The 22,206-nt window shown below is 39.9% G+C and overlaps 1 protein-coding gene across 16 annotated transcripts in view; it reads right to left on the bottom strand.

Annotated features, from left to right (window-relative positions):
- afdn.L (afadin, adherens junction formation factor L homeolog) overlaps positions 1 to 19,950 on the bottom strand; it is a 97,323-nt gene extending 77,373 nt beyond the window's left edge. For 2 of the 16 annotated variants that reach the window (XM_041562293.1, XM_041562292.1), the window contains exons 1-3: positions 18,957 to 19,948; positions 10,425 to 10,620; positions 6,125 to 6,240 (exon numbers count right to left, since the gene is read on the bottom strand). In XM_041562293.1, coding sequence (XP_041418227.1) covers positions 6,125 to 6,240; positions 10,425 to 10,620; positions 18,957 to 19,058 — 414 coding nt within the window. In that variant the 5' untranslated portion in view covers positions 19,059 to 19,948. 16 annotated transcript variants of the gene reach the window in all.
- Between the last annotated feature and the right edge of the window lie 2,256 nt (positions 19,951 to 22,206).

Raw genomic sequence — 22,206 nt, 5'->3', positions numbered from 1 at the left:
AGTAACAACTCATTTTGTGTTAAGTGCCGATATTAGGGATGCACCGAATCCAGGATTCGGTTCGGGATTCGGCCTTTTTCAGCAGGGTTCGGATTCGGCCGAATCCTTCTGCCCAGCTGAACCGAATCCTAATTTGCATATGCAAATTAGGGGCGGGAGGGAAATTGCATGACTTTTTGTCAGAAAACAAAATGTTTTCCCCTTCCCACCCCTAATTTGCATATGCAAATTAGGGTTCGGATTCGGTTCGGTATTCGGCCGAATCTTTCACGAAGGATTCCGGGGTTCGGCCGAATCCAAAAAAGTGGATTCGGTGCATCTCTAGCCGATATTCAAAACAAAATTTTAAAATAACAAAGTAATTGGTCAAACATTTATTATATCTCAGGAAAATATGTGTGTAAACAGAAAAAAAAAAACTGGACACCAACACCGGACATTAGTAAAGCAAACATTCTGGTACATCAATATCTATCCAGTAAAGAATGCCTTACAGTGTTTTCTAAAGGCTCGTTATGCACCCACGCAGCATTACAGGAAGCTAATCACAAGGGTATATACACATTCCAATCTGGTAGCAGTGTGCATTAATGTTAAAGGAATTGTTCAGTGTAAAAATAAAAACTGGGTAAATAGATAGGCTGTGCAAAATAAAAAAATGTTTCTAATGTAGTTACGGTAGTTAGCCAAAAATGTAATGTATAAAGGCTGGAGTGATTTGATGTATAACATGTCAATCAGAGCACTACTTCCTGCTTTTCAGCTCTCTTGGTTTACACTGACTGGTTACCCTGGCTACCAGACAGTAACCAATCAGAGACTTGAGGGGGGGCCACATGGGTCATATCTGTTGCTTTTGAATCTGAGCTGAATGATGAGGGTCAATTACAAACTCACTGAACAGAAATGTACCATGTGGCCCCCCTTCAAGTCGTTGACTAACTCAGAGTTATAGAGCTGAAAAGCAGGAAGTTGGATTCTGGCTGTTTTATTAGACATCTGTTCACTCCAGCCTTTATATATTACATTTTTGGCTAACTAAATATATTAGAAACATTTTTTATTTTTCACAGCCTATCCATTTACCCAGTTCTTATTTTCACAGTGAACTATTCCTTTAAAGGGCCACTGCAAACTTCATTTTCCTGCTGAAATGCATTTAATACAGAGAAATACCTATACTGGGACAATTCTTAAGTATCTCTTGGCATAGGCAGAGCTGTGGAGTCGGAGTGATGGAGTTGGGAGCAATTTTGGGCATCTGGAGTCAGTCGCCAAAATGTACCAACACCGACTCTTAATATATACTCCTAATACATACTCCTAATACAACCACTGATAATAATGAAATCAGATTTAAAGAGGTTGTTCATCTTTAAATGAACTTTTAGGGAGTTATTTATCAAAATCCAAATTTATCTCAATATTTTTTGGAAAAAAGTCAGACAAAATCCACACAGGTTTTATGGGCTTATTTATTAATACACTTTACCGAAAATGTTGATCAAGGGAAAGAATTCCGAAAAAATAATGAAAAATCAGATCTTTAATCTGATTTTCACGTTTTTTTTCGGATCTTTCACCCGAAAATTTAGAATTATTCCCGAAAACTCAGAAAACTTTGGGGTAATGCCAAAAACAACCGAGACAATTTGCAATTGGTTTTCATTTTTTTTATCATCTGTGGTTTCTGAGTTATTCAGTATCTCTCCAGTTTGAAATTTTAGTCATCTGGTTGCTAGGGTCCAAATTACCCTAGCAACCATGCATTGATTTGAATGAGAGACAGAGTTATTAACAGGAGAGAGCCTGAATAGAAAGATGTGTAATAAAAAGAAGCCAAAACAATACATTTGTAGCCTTACAGAGCATGGGGCCAGTGATAGGAACGAGTCTGAAGAAAAGGCACATAATTCAAAAACTATAAAAAAAAAAAATGAAGACCAACTGAAAAGCTGCTTAGAATAGGCCGTTCTACAACACACAAAAAGTTAACGCAAACTCTAACAACCCCTTTAAGAGCTTCTATGAAGGAGGATATGGCACTTACTTTCATAATTTTGTATTGTATTTAACAGCTATATGCCCAGTTCAATTCATATAGAAGTTGTTTTAGGTTTCCAATTGTTTTTGGATTATGTAGTTTAACTTTGATTTTGGTTTAGAATTAGGCAGTGATAAAATGCCTTGCATGTTGTGTACTTAATTTCTTTCAATCAACATGGAAAATACATTAGTAATTAACATATAATATACTGTTAGTATGCACTGGTAATTGCTGTGTGTTTGCTTTCTCCTTTTTTCTAGTTTAAATGTCTGCCCCCATTGCTACACAGCTTATTTATATAAAATATAGTAGTCTTTCTGAAGCAAATACAACTGTTTTACCAGGACAGTGTAAGAATACATTTTATTTTAATTACTTTGATACACTTTCAGTTTTTGGAGTTACTGTTCCTTTAAAAACAGAGGAGTCTGAGTCAGAGATAGCATAAACTGAGGAGTCGGAGTTGAAGGATTTTTGTACAGACTCGACAGCCCTAGGTATAGGCCCAGTTTTATAAAATGGCAACAGACCCTGAAGTGCGGTTTAATAAATGGGTATAGATATGAAACATACAGATTGTTTTTAAAGAATCAGTAACTCCAAAAACTGAAAATGTATCAAAGTAATTCAAATATAATATACTGTTGCTCTGCACTGGTAACACTAGCGTGCTTGCTTCAGACTACTGTAGTTTATATATACAATCTAGTTACAATGAGATAACTGCAAGATCAGCTAGTAAGTCCTTCACATGAAAAAAAATTACTTTTACACCTTTTAATAAATCCATTAGACAAAGAGAAAATACAATAAATTAAAATTGGCGTCCATTGACACTGTTTCAACACTCGCTGAACCTATGGCCTTTCTGCAAACTAAACATTCACTTGTGTAACGCTGGAATGTGTATACACCACCTGCTGTTTGGTTCACCCAATGAATGCAGTGGTCGGCTCACTGAAATTTAACACCATCTTCTAGTGCCTAGCAAGTAACCATTCAAGCATAACAAACTAAACACATCTAAACAAATAGAAACTGCCAGCCATTTATGCTTTCTCATGTATAGAAACCTTCAAATGCCTTACTTTACTATGCTTGACGCTTCCTGAATATGTACACGTAAAAAACAATTATGCAATGTAGTCATACCTAATCTACTGTTCCAATTCACTTTTGAATACAAGTTAAAATATATTCAAAAATAGGCAGAATAGTATAAAGAGGATTGCCCTCAAAAACATTTGTTTGCATAATGAAAGAAATTCCATGTCTCCTTTACATTTGTAGATTTATGAAACATTAAAACGTTGTAAGGTTATTTGTAAATGTAATTACTACTGCATTCCTAGTTCTGACTCCTGAAAAGAATGTAGCAGTAGCCAGCTGATTAACAGACCTAGAAAAGAACTGAATTCTGGTACACTGTTTTAAGTGTCAGAACCAGTAAACAAAGCCAGCTATTCAGATACTTTCAATTTTCAACACACTGAACATTTTGAATTAATGCATATTGGAAAATTGCTTAGAACTATTTTTTTGGGCTGACATGCCCTTTAATATGCACTTGTATATGTACACTAATGTGGCACAAGCTGCTGTGATATTCATTTATAATACACAAAAGCCATGAATATCTTGTAAATTATATCCTTATAAACGGTGAGTTCTGATGTCATTAGTTATAAACGGTGAGTTCTGATGTCATTTCTGTCACATGACTCACTGAAACTTGTGTATTATAATAAATAAAAGTACCCCCAGTTGCAAAATATGAGGATATTAGAAGTTACCTCGGAGTTCCATGACCTCTATAAAAACACTCGGTCTTCGGCCTCGTGTTTTTATATGGTCATGAAACTCCTCGGTAACTTATAATATCCTTATATTTTACAAGAGGGGGTACTTTATTCACTATATAAACACCAGGCAAATTTGAAGTAATAGTAATGCAGTAACTTATGGCAACCAATCAAATTTGTGCTTTCATTGTTTAACCTGTGATTTGCTCAAAAAATCTAATCACCTATTGGTTACTATGAGCGATGCCCTGGTGCAAATTTGGCCATTGTTTTCTTTCCAGCGGCGGAGTAAACACAGACCCTTCAACCCCATATATGTGCACATTGTCTGGACTAGAATCAGTCTGTCACGGCGCATAGGAATTGGATTTCATTATGCTTTATTTATATAGCGCCAACATATACTGCAGCACCTTACATCATTCAGTCCATGGCCCAGTGGAGATGTAAGGTCCCTAGAGCTGGTAGGCACCCTGAGTACCAAAAGGAAACCGACATAAGCTGGAACCAAACTAAGGACCCCAGCGCTGCAGGGCAGTAGTGCTAACAATTGTGCCACCATGCTGCCGAACTAATGCTATTAATAATAAAAATGGTGTGACTTTTTGTATGTAACACACAAGATGTGGAGTTAGTTACCTAATATCCTGTAAAATGCATCTGTACCAATTTAAAAGGGAAAAAAAAGTGTATACCAAAAAAAAAAAACTATGCAGGGTGCCAATATTCTAAATTCATTCAATTCTTACAATATTAATATAAAATAGTACATCCCTACTCAATTATAGCAATGCAAAGCACCCTTACTTTTGGGAGTCGGCTAAATCTATTCGGCCGAATCATTCATGAAAGATTCAGCATTCAGAAGAATCCCAAAATAGCGGATTCTGTGCATCCATATTCTCTACAAAATTCTTATCATTAAAACAAAGTTATTCTTACTCAGTTTTAATGAATACAATACAATTAAAGTCACACAATAACAATAATGATAATACGAGTTATGAGGTGATGTAGATGAGATGACAAACTCAACAAATCTCTCTTACACAACCTTTATACTATACAGTACTCAGAATTAGGATGATGGCACACGGTAAGATTTATCATCACCCATGGTTAAATCTGCACTACAGCAGGTGACAAATCTCTCGCCCCCCCCCCCCCAAAAAAAAAGAAAAAAAAAAAGAAAGATGTTTAAAAATGCAAAATTAGGGTTCAGATGCATTTCAGTATTCCTCCGAGTCTTTTGCACTGGGCAATACACTTTTGCCATAGAAGAGAATATAAATGTGGAAGAGCAGATTCTATGTTGTTGGTGTACCTCCTTGTATAGAATCCACATTCTTCAATACATTTTTTTAGTGTGCCTGCCTACATGAGTGATAACCAGTAAAAATATTAATTCCCTAGCCCCAGTCACAGCACAGCACCTACATATAAAATACAAAATATATGTGAAACAGTGTTTATGCTAAGAGAGAGATTACTTCTACTGTTTGTGGTGGTCTCTATACGCAGTAATCAGGTTGCACAGACTTTACATGTTTCCAAGTTGCCACATAGTTTGTTTTCATCAACTGAGAGGCAAACTAATAAGCATGAACATTTTATATATGGTTTTAACACTTTGTGTTGTGCCCATTTGTATGACAAACAGGAATTTAGGTTGCCATGACCTAAACAAATTCCACAATGCTTAAACTCTAACTCTGAAACATGAAATCAGTGGTGCTGGCACTGTAATTTTAGAGTCAGCACTGTAGATTTTACTACAGCATGCAAAGGCATAATTAATGGATGGTATGGAAAACCTAGCCTGATAAAAGGCAAAGGCTCCATCAGCTGACAAGTTTGCATTTTAGATGTATAACTGAGTAGGGGGATGCAACGAATCCAGGATTCGCAATGCCTGGCCGAACCAAATCCGAACAACTATGTGTGCATTTTGTAACACAAACACAGAATTCAAACGTTTCTTAAACACGCACTGCGCATGTGGTTCTTATTCCACCCTAATTTACATATGTAAATTAGGGATCCGATTCGGTTCGGGATTTGGCCAAATCCCAGATTCTGATTCGGCCAAATCCCGAACCGAATCGGATCCCTAATTTGGATCCCTGAATCCTAAAATTGTGGATTTGGTGCATCCCTACAATGGAGAGACCATTGATTTTTATGAAACCTCTAAAACCCTCTCTACAACACTCAGAGGTTTACCAAAAAAGTGAAAAAGCTAGTCAGTAGAATATATATATAGAAATATACTTACTTTTAGAGGAAAGATGTCATTTTCATTTTTTAGAACAAATCTTCCTTCCCGATCATCTTTATTCCAATTCAGCTGAACCACCAGAGGCTTCTCTTCAAAATCTAGTTTTCTTTCTTCTTTAAAGAAGCAACCAACAGATTAGGGAAGGGGAAAAAGAAAAATGATATTACAACATAATAGCCATTACACGAGAAGGTAAAAATTTTTTTATTTTTTTCTGTGATATGCAAATTGTCAGGGTTGACCATTTGTTTTCACAATAATTTCCCCTCTCAATAAATTGGCTTTGCTCATTTATTACCATGTTCCATCAGTATGTGATTGGACATGGCTTGGTACAGAGGCTGGCAGTAGGTTAGGCTCTGTATTAAACAACAGCTTGCTCTTGCTAATTTTATTAAACTGCCATTGCTACTCACAAGACTGCAGATGCAGGTTTAGCATAATCATTTACCCTGCTTGACATTTAGTTAATTTCTAGTGTGAGCGAAAGTCTCCATCTATCATCAGTTTAAATGTTGCAGGAGTATATTTTTAAAGTTTTATAGCATGACAGACATCCCCACAGTCGCTTGCACAATTAGTTCTAAAGCAAAGACCGTTATTTGAATGGACCATACTCTGCTGCCAGTGTGACCTAGGTCATTCCAACTGCTCATGTGTAAAATCAGATGCAAAAGCTTGCAGGGACAAGCAAAGTATTCTAACTTTGGACCACTCACACCAAAAGTTGCAGTATACTACAACTTTGACGGATTTGTGAAAGTGGAAATTATTTGAGTAATTTAAAACACAAGTGTGATGTCGAAGTCAGACTTTGTGAGACAATCTGCAATGAAAAAAAGGTACTGGCAACAAAAGTCTCTTACAGCCCCTACTTAAGTTCCATCCCCCTGCTTTAGCCACATTAAAGACCTGGCATTCATCCCTTCCCATTGACTACAGTAAAATTTCTAAACTTAGCCCATTGCCTGCAGGAATAAACTGCATTAGTGTGATTTTCATAGATTGCAGGCTACATGCGGAATCCTGCATTCAAGTTCAACTTTAGCAATACAGATTGTCTATAATGTAAATCACAGAGGCACTTTGATCTGTAAAATGGCATATTTGTTTAAGTCAGATGTGAAAGTCAAATGTCTCATCTGGCACAACCAGTTAGACCAGAATATCAGCATGAGGTCACTCAGTCGGCACTGAAACAGGACTTTAATACAATTCGCTGCATATGAATGTCATTGTACAGAATAAGGTGCAAACTGAAACCATAACTTGAAATGTAGTCATATGTGACATTATTAGGCAAGGAAGGCACTTTTGCTACTTTGAGCCATACCACTCCAACTACCTGAGACAGTATCCACAGATCAACCCGTGATCCTATTTCATTTGCCAATACCCCTCCTTGGCATGTAACTTGTTCATCAAAACACGCACGAGTAAAAGGAGAGGAAGCTAATGATCGTTTGTCTTCAGATATGGTTGTTTGGGCTACTTGCCCAAACAAACACAATATTGCAATTTGACCTCAACAGGAAGTAAGACCAGTTTTTTAAGATTTTGTGGTCCTTTAATTTAAATAAATGTTAGTCAGTCCCTGCTTCTGTGGATTTTAAAGGTTTCTGGTGTAAGTGGTTAATGTGGCAACCTACATCAAATCCACATGTTTGCTAGAGGTCGAAATTCAAGTTTTTAACCCTTTGTATGCCAAGAATGTGGGATCCACAGCTTGGCTAAATAAGCTGTAAGAGCCAAACACATAACCTACATTCTTGGCAACACCTCCTTTAAGAGTGAATCGACAGGAGGGATCTGTTCATTTATGTAAAAATCCAGTATATATACACACTTGACCACTTCATCAGAACACCTGGATTACCAAAATATACAACTAATCTACTGGCATGAAAGCTTATTTGAAGAGAGGAGGAGAATTTCCCACTAACATTTAGGATTATGTTAAATTACTGTTACTGCTTTTTAAAGCACATCAGTGGAATACAGTTGTGGATTTAAAAATGTCTGTCTTTGGTTTTTTCTTTAATTATAATTGGCAAAATGCATATTCAACACAAGTCCTATTTAATGTACACATTTCACAGAAAGTGTTTTCAGGTGTATACTGTCCCTTTCTGAAAACAAACAAAACCCCAGAACAAATATAAGGCTTATGTTCCATAAGCAGAGCAGGGCACACACATGCAGAGTATGGCACACACAGGGAGCATGGGCAAGAAGAGTATGGCGCACACACAGGGTGCATGGGAAGGCAGAGTATGGCACACAGGGTGCATAGAACAGGCAGAGTATGGCACACACAGGGAGCATAGAGCAGGTAGAGTATGGCACACACAAGGATCATAAGGAAGGCAGAGTATGGCAAACCCAAGGAGAATAGGGCAGGCATAGTATGGCACATCCAGGGAGCATAGGGAAGGCAGAGTATGACATACACAGGGAGCATAGGGCAGGCAGAGTATGGCACACACAGGCAGAGTAGGACAGGCAAGATATGGCACACACAGGAAGCATAGAGCAGGCAGAGTATGGTGCACACAGGGAGCATGGGACAGGCAGAGTATGGCACACACACCGACACACACAGTGAGCACAGGGCAGGTAGAGTATGGCACACACAAGGAGCATAGGGAAGGCAGAATAGAGCAGGAGACAGGGAAACCTATCAGGACCACTCTAAGATGTACAGTACTACATATAGTGACACAGTGCTGGTGCCCCTCCAGCAGTTTGTATGGGTGTGAACAATGCAAGGTGGATTACATGTGTGAACAATACAAGGGATTACAGTCTGAATTTGAGGTTGAAACAATGCAGGGGCCAGTTAATCTCTGTAGTGATACCTTTTAAATTTAAACATGGTAAACAGACACAGCAGGAAGACATTCATGTGGGGGGGCCACACAAGGGGGGGGGATGTGGGCCGCATGGGATTTTTGGCCTCCAATAATTAATTATAATTTAGCTCTGATCAAGTACAAGGTATTTTTTTTTTTACAGAGCAAAAGGATATATGTTTTAAAATTACTAAAGTTACTAAAATTATTTGGTTAAAATGGATCCTAAGGGGAGACAACCTTTACGTAATTTGGAGCTTTCTGGATATTGTGTTTACGGATCCCCGGCCAGTATGACAAAACTACAAACCCCAAAATGAAAACAGTGAACATGTTTTGTTTTTAACAAGAAAAATATAAGAACAACACAGAATGCAATAAAAACATTAGAAAAAAATAAAAATGATAAACAGTGAAATACGTGTTCAAAATTCTGTTATTTTTGCGGTGCAGTGCTTATTACGAGGCATCAACAGTAGTGAGAAAACAAAAAAGCTATAAAATCACCAAAACTAATTACACACTGTGCTTCACACTTGTACTGGTTACACTGAGCAATAACACACTTTTAAGGGAAAAACATTAAATATCGAAGAAAGACGTGTATACACTAACTCAAATCGTGCTGCGAGTGAGCAAAAGACCCCATCCCAACAAAACTGTGTGCAAGTAAGAGTGTCTGTCTGAAACCTAGCTAGCTGAAAGCAGACACACAGGAGAGTCACTAAAGAGCTGCTGTATCTTACAGAGGGAATAATTTTACCTAAAGTTATATGTTGCAGCATTGGGAGGAATCTGGAAGTGATGTTGTTTCAAAATTGAAACTTTGTCCTGGGATCCTAGTCTGATCACACCCCAGGGACCACTTGTTCCGCTATGTGCCAGGGAATTTAGCAGAAATGCAAAAGGAGGAAACGGAAAACAGGAGCATATGCAAAGGGGGTTAACCCCTTAAGTGTTTATTAACGTCAAAATGATGCACAACGTTTCGGGGGCTGGCCCCTTCGTCACCTTACGAAGGGGCCAGCCCCCGAAACGTTGTGCATCATTTTGACGTTAATAAACACGTAAGGGGTTAACACCCTTTGCATATGCTCCTGTGTGCCGGTTCCTCCTTTTGCTTTTTTCCATTGGATTCCGGGGAGTGCTGTCTCCCCAGAGGGCTATGCACCAGGCAATTTACCAGAGGAGGGCTAGTGACTGCGTTCACGCTGTTACCATGAATTTAGCAGAAATACCTTGTTGACAGTGGGACAGGCAGACATCTGCACAAAAGTGCTCAAGCATTGGCTCACAACTCTTAATTTGCAGTATGCACTTGCTGACAAGCTGCACTGCCATGCCATACCTAGACAATCAGGGAGTGCGGTTAGAACAGGGCCACTTGATAACAGCTGACATCACACATCAAATTCACAGTAAAAAAAGTGTAAACGTTTACATACCTCCACTGACATGTACTTCATACAAAGAGTATCTAGGAGAAGACAACATTCTCATATCTGGACGAAATTTCTCTGCCAAAGTTTCAATGACATCCTGTGTTGTGGCAGTGCTGGAAACTCTAATACATTTTGTTGCAAAATTTCCAGCAGCTTTATCTTGAAAGTAAAAGCGCATGACTCCATGAAACTCCAGATCCTAATAAAATAAGAGGGAAAAAAGATATATTTCAGCTCTGTTGATCATTCTGTACAGCATTACATTTACCAGTGATTTTCCACAACTGCAAAAGCAAGCATAACTATTAAAGAGATACTGACATTTCTGATTAGATCCTAATATGGAACTATGTAGACCTGTGGGCAAGAACCACATCAGTGTGCCAACAGAATTTCCAAACTTGCCCCACAGATATCTGGCCAATTATATGCCACATTGAATGGGTTAGGCTCTCACAATGCCCCTATATATCGTTCCCAGTCAACTACCAAGTCTGGAGGGGCAGAGTTGGCAGACTATATCAGCCCATGCATGACCACCTTTAAAGAATGGAGAAAGCCAGGCAAAGGCATTTTTACCAGCACTGTTCTTTGTCAGAGAGTTGCAGCCGTAAACATTGGCCACACTGCCCCTGCAGCCCGTAACTTCAATAATCCAATAGGCAGGTACAAAAGTAAACAGTAACCATCTTATCAGTGCTTCATCACTTGTGCTGGGTTGGAGTATACCAAGATATCTGAGAACTCAACTGAGAAGACAGGCAGGAGGAGCTTCAAACAAAAAGAAACCGTTGTGCTTAAAGGAACAGTAAAACCAAAAAAATTAAGGCGTATTAAAGTAATGGTAATATCCTGTAATGTTGCCCTGAACTGTTAAAATTGATCTGTTTGCTTCAGAAACACTACTATAGTTCATATAAACAAGCTTCCGTATAGCAATGGCGGAAATTGAAAAAAGGCAATATGGCACAAGTTAAATAGTGGATAACAGATAACACCATTATTTTCTACAGAGCTTATCTGCTATCTGCTATGTAATTCTATGTACACTTCATAATTCTTATCATCGTCATTTCCTACAGTGCCATTAATTGCAAATGTTAATATTGAAGTGTAAAGTGTCATTTTGCACCTTCTAAAGCAGCTCTGTGAAGGGGGGGTCGCCGATCCCCCAAACTGTTCTAAATTGATATATTTAAAGGGCACCTATTACAGCCAAAATCAAACACATATTTACAATCTGACCAGTACAAACTAAACACATTTAATCAAACTACATATACAGTTTTTAAAAAAAATCCCTTACTTTGTCAAATGGGTTTTTTCACTGAGGGAGTTCATACTGTGACAGTAACATGAAAATAATTTCACGAGTGTGCTCAGATTGTAGAACTGCCCTGAGTATTCTACTCAGAATGCCTAGCTTTTGTAAACTCCTCCACTAGGTAGGAGGAGGCAGTGAAATCCAAGATGCCTGCCTCAGCTAGAACTGCAATGGAGATAGGGGAGATTTTGCAGAAGGTATAGTGAGCTGATGATTTACATTATACAAACAATTCTAAATGTTTTAAAAATTGGATTTATTGAACTTTCACATAGTGTTTCTACTTAGTAAATTATTTTAGTTATGGTTGGTGCCCTTTAATAGATACATTCCTTATCTTTGCCCCTACTGAGCAGTATCCCTGGATTTCATTACAGGCAGCTGTTAGAATAGATACAATAGTTGCTAATACTCCAGCGATGCTGCTGAGAAATGCATCAACTAAATGTTGCAAAATTGTAACAGTTTAGAGTATGCACCTGAATTACTGAGCAGCCAGACTGAAACACCAGAGACAAGGACATCAAACTTTAAACTTATATTTTAGAAAAACAGTAAAAAATAAATAATGAAAAGTAATTGAAAAAAAAGTCTTTATTTCTGGGAAACAATCTGAAAAGAACTGAAAAAAGTGTTTGGAAGGTGAAAACCCCCTTTAATGATTTAGTTATCTGTAAATGTAACAGCTATAAGAAGCTCGATCTATCTGACCTTTGCGATTTCTTTTAATACCAATTTCTGACTACACGTAAAACAGAAACAAAGCTGCAGTAGTCAGCTCCCCTTCAGCGAAGACTGTTTGTTCAAATTTTAATCACAGAACAATATTCACTTTTAAGGGCAGGACTCCAAGGATGATTCCGGCGCGATCCGACGCTCTGCGTAAAAACGCGTCGGATCGCGCTGGAATCGTTCGCCGAGTCCTGTCCTAAATCAAATTTAGTATGAGCAATGAGTTTTCATTTTTAGTATTTGTGGTGTTTGAGTTATTTAGCTTTTTATTCAGCAGCTTTCTAGTTTGCAATTTCAGCAATCTGTTTTTTTAGATGGGTCAGTGACCCCATCTGAAAGCTGGAAAGAGCCAGAAGAAAAAGGCAAATCATTAAAAAAAATAATAAAAAAAATATGAAGACCGATTGAAAAGTTGCTTAGAATTGTCCATTAAAAACACTAAACTACACACTAAAACTAAAAGTTAAAGGAGAAGGAAAGGTTATATTTACTTGCCAAAAGTTAGGCACCCCCAAGTGAAAACTGCACCAGCCCAGGATTCTTCTAGCGAGCACCACGGAGCGATCGTCTTCCTTTTCTTCTTCTTTCTACACGCAGGTGCACATGAAGTCACCTATTTAATTCTACTGCCCATGCATCTGTCCTGGGAATTTGAAGAAAGACAAGAAGGAAGCCGATCGCTCCGTGGTGCTCGCTGTAAGAACCCCCGGACCGTTGCAGTTTTTGGCCCAATTAAACTTTTGGCACCCCCAATTAAATAGGCCTTTCCTTCTCCTTTAAAGAGAAGATAAGCTACCATTCAGCAGACCATGCTACCTAGGGAAAGAGGGGCACGGAGCCCCCATAGTTACACCATACCCTCGTACCTGTGAGCTTGCAAGAGAGCATGGCTTTTTGCTAGTTTTTTTTGGGGGGGGGGCAGCCAAGTCATGTTACACTGCTGTTCTTAGGGCCTATAGCACGCTAGTGCACTGGCTCTCTCCTGCATTTTTGTGCTCTAGGCTGCCTGTCACAGCCAGGTCTGCCATAGGCAGGCATAGGTGTTTTCTCGCTCTCTCTCTCTATACACACACACATGGGGGGGCACTTTGGCACCCTGTGCTCCATCAGCCTTAAAAAAAAAATTAAAGAAAATATCTGTGATTACTACCAATGCATTGTTGTTTTTCGAACTGGTATTACACATATTCCGTAACAGGTTTCTGGATAACAGATGCCAAACCTCTATGATATTATAATGTAAAGCATAAAAGGTTACAATCATTTTGATCCATGCAGCTTTACCTGAAATTCTCACAAGAAACAGTTTTTACTGAATAAGTAAGCAATTTATGAGTCCCTTTATTTTCTATTAATTTAAAGAATAAATGTAATAAGTCTAGATACAGTTTTGTATTTCATTGTGGGCATTTTCTTTAAATGCTCTCTAATAGGGAACCTGTGCTTATGCTATTTAAGAACAATTTGCACATGGTCTTCATTTAATCAATTAATTTCTTGCTTTGTTTTATCGTTTTTTTCCCCCCAGTTTGATGCTGGACAAAGTACTACAGTTACACGGTGGCCTGAATTTTACAAAATAAGATGAAAAAAACAGAGCCTGAATATAAAGACAATTACTAAAAAGCAAAATCATCTTTAGAAACAGACATTTCTTTGTTGCCATGGTCACCATCTCTAGCAACCCAATACCATTCTCATTTATACTTAAAGTGATACTGACACTAAAAAATGAATTTTAGCATATGAATGTACATTAAATGTTACCTATAGGTCATGTTGATCATTTTTTACTGAGAGGTTTGTTTTTGTATATAATTGTTAGTTGAAGTTCCTAAGCCTGACTCTCTGACACTCTGACTTTGCCAACCTGACTGTCCCATCTCAGCCTGTCAGTTAGAGATTCTAATACTAACGAACTCCTGCTGCACAAATATGGCAGCCCCCTCATACAGGAACATGGGGGATCAGACAGGTAATGTAAAAGCATCATGCAAATACTTTATGGCAAAGTTAGAAGTAGCTTGCAAAGCCAATATTATAATAGATGTAAAAAAAGTTTAATTTCAGGTGTCAGTATCTCTTTAACTAATTCAAATGAAATGCAGTGTGCCATAGGTCAGATATTTCCCTTTTGACAGAAAGGAAAGCAGCTGCTTGTGGGAAAGGCCAATTTGCTTACAATGATTGTCCCTGAAAGGTCTGCAGAGATCAAAATAGCAAATTAGGCATAGGTTTTGACCTTTGCATAACTTTGCTACAGCACGGTGTGTAAGAAAATAGGACATCAACCCAGGGGTGGGGCGAGTATGGAAAGTTAAAGGGAAGGGCAAGCAGGTGTTACAAAAAAGAAAACTATATGTGTGCAGCTTTTAAGAAACAATGTTCAGGGTGATGGGTGGGTCCTGAAGATAACTAAACTTGAAATTTGCTTGGAGACATAGCACATAATCAAAACTTTTAACAATGTTTGCCTAAAATTATTTCAGTGTGAACAAAATTGTTGCATGCAACAATGTCACATCAGAGCTTGTGTGGATGCAGCCTCTTCTTCTTTTGCATCCAGAACCCTTGTGTCAGCTCCAGAGTGAACACACTCGGTGGATTTCAGCGAGAAAACGCAAGAAAATACTGTTCACGGTGAGGGGCTGAAATAGACCTGTGGAATTCAGCATGCTGATTCTGCCAGTCTGGCCCTAGCCTAAGAATCAACGGTCTATGTGCGGGCTCCTGCAAAACGGTCACAATGTTTTGGTAAGGTTCTTGAAAGTTACCAAAACTGGTCGCTGATCAAATTATGCAGTATTACTTTTTTTTTTAAAAAAAAACAAAAAACAAACTGAAACCCTGGGTGCCTCTGGAATTGAATGGGCTTTGTGTAAAATTAATACAGGCAGCAACTCTGTTGTATATAAAGCCCCTGGAAGACTGAAGTATCTCTGTAATATATAACTAACGCTGCATTATAAACAATATGTATATACTATATAAAACAGCACTATATTTGTGCACATACAGGTATAACTGATAATCTACCTCTTAATTTCATATAAAGATATTAGTAGTCAATAAGGAATTCTGTGACTATACAAATCTCGCACAACTCCAAGTTTACGTTCAATATCTAAAACAAGCAGTGTTAAAGTGGTTATCACTGCTGCCTTGCAAGGTGGGGGGGGGGAATTCTTGGGTTCAGTCCAAACTTCTCAGTTTGTATGTCATCCCCTGGATTTTCTTCCATACTCCAAAAATGTACAGGCGAGCTAAATTGCTCCTGATAAAACACTAATTCATATATGAAATATAAGGCTCTAAGTTTGCCCAGGAGCAGTAACCCATGGCAACCAATATGATGCTTGCATTTAAACAGGTGACTAGCAAGTTCTACCTGCTGATTGGTTGCTATGGGTTACTGCCTCAGGCAAACTTGGTGCCTTTTATTACATAACCTCAAATGTGTGTAAAGGCTGAGCTACACAAGGGCCAAATAGCCAGATCTGTCTTTCCAAACGTCTTGCAACTGAATGAGATTTTAGTGAATGCTGCAAAATCTGTTGATCCTTCACACTGTACATCCAAAAGTAAATGTATTCAAATAATGAAAGAAAAATAAAGAAAAAAACGTCTTTTCTAGTATATCTTGTCAGATAAAAACAGACTTCACAGAGTCATGTTGCATTGAATGGACAAACTTTCATGTATCTTACAGATCAGATTTTAACATCAATTACATTATTATCCTGTATTTACATAGCAGCAACATATGCCTCATCGTTTTACAGAGTTATACATCACATCAATCTCTGCCCCAGTGGAGCTTACAATCAATGTCCCTATCACATTCACACACTATGGTCAATTTTATCAGGGAGCACTTAACCTGTACGTATGTATTTGTGGAGGCAGGGCTGTTTTTATATATAGGCACCGTGGGCCAGCCGCTGGACACTTGTTAATAAATCCAGTGGCAGAGCTGTGGCAAAAGTTACACCTTTTCCATTGGTGATCGGTGCATGTGCAGCCCACAAACTGTAATGCACCGGTCCCCTAAGAGAGGATGATCCCAATAGCTATGGCAGCACCAGGGGCGATCCTGGCCCCTCCGCTGCCTGAGGCAGCAGCAGTTGCTGCTGCCCCCCTCCCTCGGAAATTCGCTTTTAAAGTACCTGGTGCAGCATTTTTGCTGCCCCTGGTACCTGGTGGGGCACTGCCGCCTGGGGCGACAGCCTCAACTCGCCTCATTGGCGAAGCACCTCTGGGCAGCACCAGATGAAAATACAGTCCTGAGTGTGAGAGAAAACCTATGCAGACATGGGGAGAACATACAAACTAGGTCAGTAGCTAAAAATCAAACCTAGAATCCCAGCACTGCAAGGCAGCAGTGCTAACTATGCACCACCATGCAACTAAATACAAGTTTTAGGATGTGACCAGTCAACACAAAACACATCAAACAAAATCTCCTATATTGTTGACTGTAATCAGGAGCCTTTACTATTGTTGGAATCAGAGATCACATTCTACAAATCAGATGAAGATGCCCATGTATTAAAAATAATGATAATAAAAATCTGTAAATTACCTGAACATTTTTTCACCTGACAACATGACCGTTGGAAGAGAATGCTTCATTCTAAGTTAAAATTTGACAGACTTCTGTTTTTCACATTAAAATACTGTCTCATGGATGTAGACATATGATCAGATCCTGTAGGTGAGAAAGTCTGACCCACAAACTCTTCTGTGTAGTTTTAGCCCTTGGTTTGTAAGTGCCATTGGGACATGGACTGATATGAGAACAATCTTTGTAAAGTAATGCATAACAGGCTACTGCTATATAAATATATGAGAAAAATAAAATATTTTCTTGCAGGAGACATGTTAACCATTAAAAACTAATAGCAACTTTTATGTATACTGTGAGCACTTCTGTAATCAGTAAGTTGGTTCCTCTCTGTGCAGATGTGATGGCGTGTGTGGTGCAGTCTGCACCCATCTTGATACTACTATGAAAGACTGATCTTCTTTGAGAACTTGTACCTGCCTTTTCAGACTAGAAACAAGTGTATTCTGGCATCAGCACCTGCTATTTAAAAAGTTCAAGAACAGAGGCCTGCGTGTTTCTAAATTTTATATCTGCTCTCTGTCATGGTGTATATTTTTGTTACTGTATTTATTGCAATGTATATTTTATTTGTACTATTTATTACTGCACAGGGACCACATACAAAACTAGCACTGTATAAAGATACACATACATATATGTCTTGGGAAAGTCCTTGCTTTGCCCATATGTACAAATGCACTCTCTGTATAAACAGCAGGTGTGTATGTACAGATATATTATGTATATAGTGTGTATAAATATATGTGTGTGCGTGTCTGTCTGTATACACACACGGGCAGATTTATCGAGGGTTGAATTTCAAGGTAATGATAGTTTTTTCAAACTCCCATCAACTCGAAATTTGAATAAAAAAAGACCAATTGAAATGTATTAAAAAAAAAAAAATCGAAGTTTATAACTTTGGGTGAATAGGCTGTATTCGAATAGTTTGAATCTAAGTTTTACAGCATTCAATCGAATTCGAAGGATTTGCCCCAAAAAAAACAACTTACATTTTTCAAAGTCCACCAAATGACCCCCATAGGCTAAAACAACAATTCGCCAGGTTTTAGATGGCGAATGGTCGAAGATTTAAAGAGACAGTACATGATAAGTTTCTATATACGAATAGTCTATTTTTTTCACATTTTGGACTTTTCAATAGTTGAAGTACACTAAACATAGCTCGAAAATGTAATTTTAAGAATTGATTTTTCAATTCGACCCCTGATAAATCTGCCCCACAGTGTAGAACTCACAAACAAGATAAATATATGTTCATATCTGTAGCTCCCAAACACCTGAAAGGCTGTAGTTGTAGTCTGTGTAACTTGTATTGTACAGTTGCCAAACTATCCAAAAATTCACAGGGCCAATCCCTTTTATGTGTGTCTCAGGAAATGAAGCAGGTTTTTCAAAGCAAAGCAACTCCACAGGCGTCTTTCATTGTTCTTGTGACAGGAATTCAGCTTCCTGCCAATGACTTTGCCATAGTTAGTTAAAATCGGTGAAACGAGGCAACTGGAACGCCTGTGCCCTTAGAGCAAGTTATTTTAATGGAACATAGTGCATTCTGGCAGCACAGATATAAACCTAGTCACCAGTAAACTGCCTATGGAGATTATTACCACAAACAAACAAGTGCGGGGAAAGCTTACAGAACGTCGTGCAGGCACTGGAATGACTGACACACAGCATGTACCAAATCAGAGAGCGCCACCCCATACAAACACCGTGGACATTCCCAGCACCACAGCAATTCGTGCCGCTTGGGAATAGAAATGGGAAATGCACTGAATCTCCGGTGGCCCTATTGTAGATGCGCATGGCTGGGCTTTGTCCCCACACAGTCTCCCTGGGGAGGGACACTCACCTCGGTGGGCTGGCTGATCTCGAACAGGTCGAGCCGGTTGGCGTTCCAGTGGTTAATGATGTCGGCCAGTTTGCGGCGCTCCTCTTCCCGACTCCCCGACATGTTGTTCGGCCCGCACACCCGCTCCGCGTTATTGACAGTGCCAAAGTCCAAAGGTGAAGCAGATTTACAAAGAAAAATAAGCCCCGATGGCAACGAAACGATTCCCAAATATTATCCCATAACAACGGCCCCTGTTACGATCTCCCGGGTGAATGTGATGGGCTGAGCTTCCAGTGATCTTCTTTTTCCCGTCGGTTCTTTTAAAAAGCCTAAAACATTCATCGGACACAATTGTGCAATGTCTTTTTTTCAGGATCTACGAAGTCTACCAAATGTCGCAGTAAATGGGGTGCGACGGGCCTTCGCAATGCAAAGTATGTAAGAGGAATTCCAGTTCGATCAGGTTCAGCGTTCCAAGTTACTGTCTGCCCAGCTTCCTTATCTCCTTCCCTTCCCTCCCACTGGCCACAAGCTCCTGCCGCCGCCGCTTCACTCCTCCTATTTGCACAAAGCTTTGCGCGCTCCTGCAATGGGCTGCGCGCTCCCGTGCTCAGTGTAACTATGGCTCGCCGTGGGATTGCGTGCTGTCTGTCATCTCATGCCCGCAACTACACCAAGCATCGTGATGCCCAGAATCCCTTACTATCACGTGTTTACTCGCTTGGGCAACCTTCAGCATCCTCCGCCGGGCTGCTGCTGCTGCAAGACCTGCTGGAAGTTGTAGTTCGCTTCGCCGGTATCTGGATGACTGCTTTCTACCCCATATGGTTTTCTTGAGATTCCAAACAGTGCGTTCCACCAAAAGCTATACATTATAGACACATTTAGCAGGGATTTTAAACTGTTACAAAACAGTAATTTGAAGCAAAATGAGGGAGAAACTAATGTTTTAACAGTCCAGTAAAGGCAGCCCCACTTTCCAATATACAGAAACAGCAAGTACATGAGCAGGTGCATCCACACAGGTTTCCCGGAGCTGCGGAACAACTGGAAAGGTTCCGGGAGAGTAGCATTAACAGCTCCGCTAAGGGAAAGTCTGGGCAGCGCACTTATCCTGCATGGAGACAAGCCAGGCATCTAAAGGGGCATTCCAGGCTCCAGCACCTTCACCACATAGAAGCATTACAGGTGCCTTAGCAATAAGAATTCCAGTTTTCTAACCAACTAATAACAAGTATTGCAGGTTTAATATTAAGCATTTTGGTGCTTAAGCTACTAAATAGGATTCCAGGCTCACGTTTTATCACTAACCAATATAGCTGTCTCACCAACAAGCATTCTGGCTCTGGTTGCCACCTGGCTGGTATTTTAACGGCCTGGCTGGTAAAAATGATGGTTGATCCCAATGTTATCAATAGGAAAAAAAGATTACTATATAGGAACGCTGGTATTTTTTGTCCAGAAAAGGTGGCAACCCTAATTCTGGCCAATGTATACCTAAGATGATTTCCAGGCTCACCAATAAGCATTCCAACCATTGCGCTCATATTCCCAAGGTACATTAATAAGTATTTCAATACAAGTCCTATAAGTGTTACAATTAGGGATGGGCGAATTTGACACGTTTTGTTTTGCCCAAAAAATAGCCGGCAACGAAATGTCGCCAACGCCCATTACAGTCTATGGGCGTCAAAAAAATGTGATGCGAGGCAAAATGTTTTGGACATGCGTTTTTTGGGGGTTTTTTATGCACGACACCATACAAGTCTATGGGCATCATTTCCGTGGCGAAACAAGGTGAAAAAACTCACCCATCCCTATTTACAAACAGTACTTTATGGTATTGCCTGATGTGTTTCACACCTTCCAGGTCCACAAGATCTGGTCTCTGCTCATGAAGTGAGGGTTAAAGCTTCTCATGTTTGGTTTTAAAGGGATACTGACCCCAGACATTAAACCTTTTTTTATATCTATAATAATATTTTCTTTGTATGCTATCATTTTTCCATAAAGTTATTTGTCCGATGCGTTTACACTAACTATCTGATCTGACATGTTCCTCTGTGAAGGGGCTGTGCAGCAGTAGTTTGTTAGCCACCCTAAAGGTGGCCATACACGATAAGATGGTCGCCAAAACGAGTGGCACTTTCCCCAATATGCCCACCAACAGTAAGGCCAAATGTTCAGATTATACAAAGGAAATGAGCTCCGATAGATCGTAGGACCTAATGAAATATCCGATGTGGTTCTCGATCGCAGGAAAAATCAAACCTGCCAGATCCGTATGAGACCGATTTTTGGCCAGATATTGAACAGGGAGACTCATCGGATGCCTCCACGCATGGGCAGATAAGCTAACGAATCGGTCTAAAGGACAGATATCGGCAGCTTTCATCTGCACATGTATGGCCACCCTAACTGACAAGTTGAGAAGGGACAGTCAGGTTGGCAACAGGCCCGGACTGGCAATCTCTCAGTTTGGGCAAATTCCTGAGGGGCTGCTGTATATTTTCTATAAGTGGGCCGCTCCTGATCTAATCGCCGTATTAGAAAGTTCCTTTCAAAGAATCCAGCGGGCTCTAGGACCGCTCCTCCATCCTCTCTGCCACTGTGGCTCCGCCCCTCCTACGCCTCTGTTATCTTGCTGCCATGCTGGGGGTAGGCCATCAGGGGGGCAAAGGGGGGGCAGCCGTCCCAGGCCCAGCAGGATTTAGGTTTAAAAGGGGGCCCAGCTGTGCTGCTATTTTAGGATTAGCCGGCCCCCCTTAAAATCAAGCACATCGCTGAAGCTGAAGACCTCTCTCTCTCTGCACTCTCTGTGAGTCTTTGTCACTCTCTCTAATCTCTATGCACTCTCTGTCACTCTGTCCCTCTCTCTGTCACTCTGTCCCTGTTACTCTATCTTCCCCTCTCTCTGTCTCTCTCTGCACTCTCCGTCACTCTGTCCCTCTCTCTGTGTCTCTCTGCACACTCTGCCACTCTGTCCCTCTCTCTTTCTTTCTCTGCACTCTCTGTTTCTCTCTGCACTCTGTCCCTCTCTCTGTTTCCTCTCTGCACTCTCAGTCACTCTGTCCCTCTCTCTTCCCCTCTCTCTGTCTCTCTCTGCACTCTCTATCACTCTGTCCCTCTCTCTGTTTCTCTCTGCATTCTCAGTCACTCTGTCCCTCTCTCTGTCTCTCTCTGCACTCTCAGTCACTCTGTCCCTCTCTCTGTCACTCTGTCCCTCTCTCTGTTTTCTCTGCACTCTCTGTTACTCTGTCCCTCTCTA

This window comes from Xenopus laevis, chromosome 5L (assembly GCF_017654675.1).
Source record: "Xenopus laevis strain J_2021 chromosome 5L, Xenopus_laevis_v10.1, whole genome shotgun sequence".
NCBI classification, from domain to species: Eukaryota; Metazoa; Chordata; class Amphibia; order Anura; family Pipidae; genus Xenopus; species Xenopus laevis.
The sequence above is the reverse complement of the archived record's forward strand: the minus strand, read 5'-3'. Positions and strand labels throughout refer to the sequence as shown.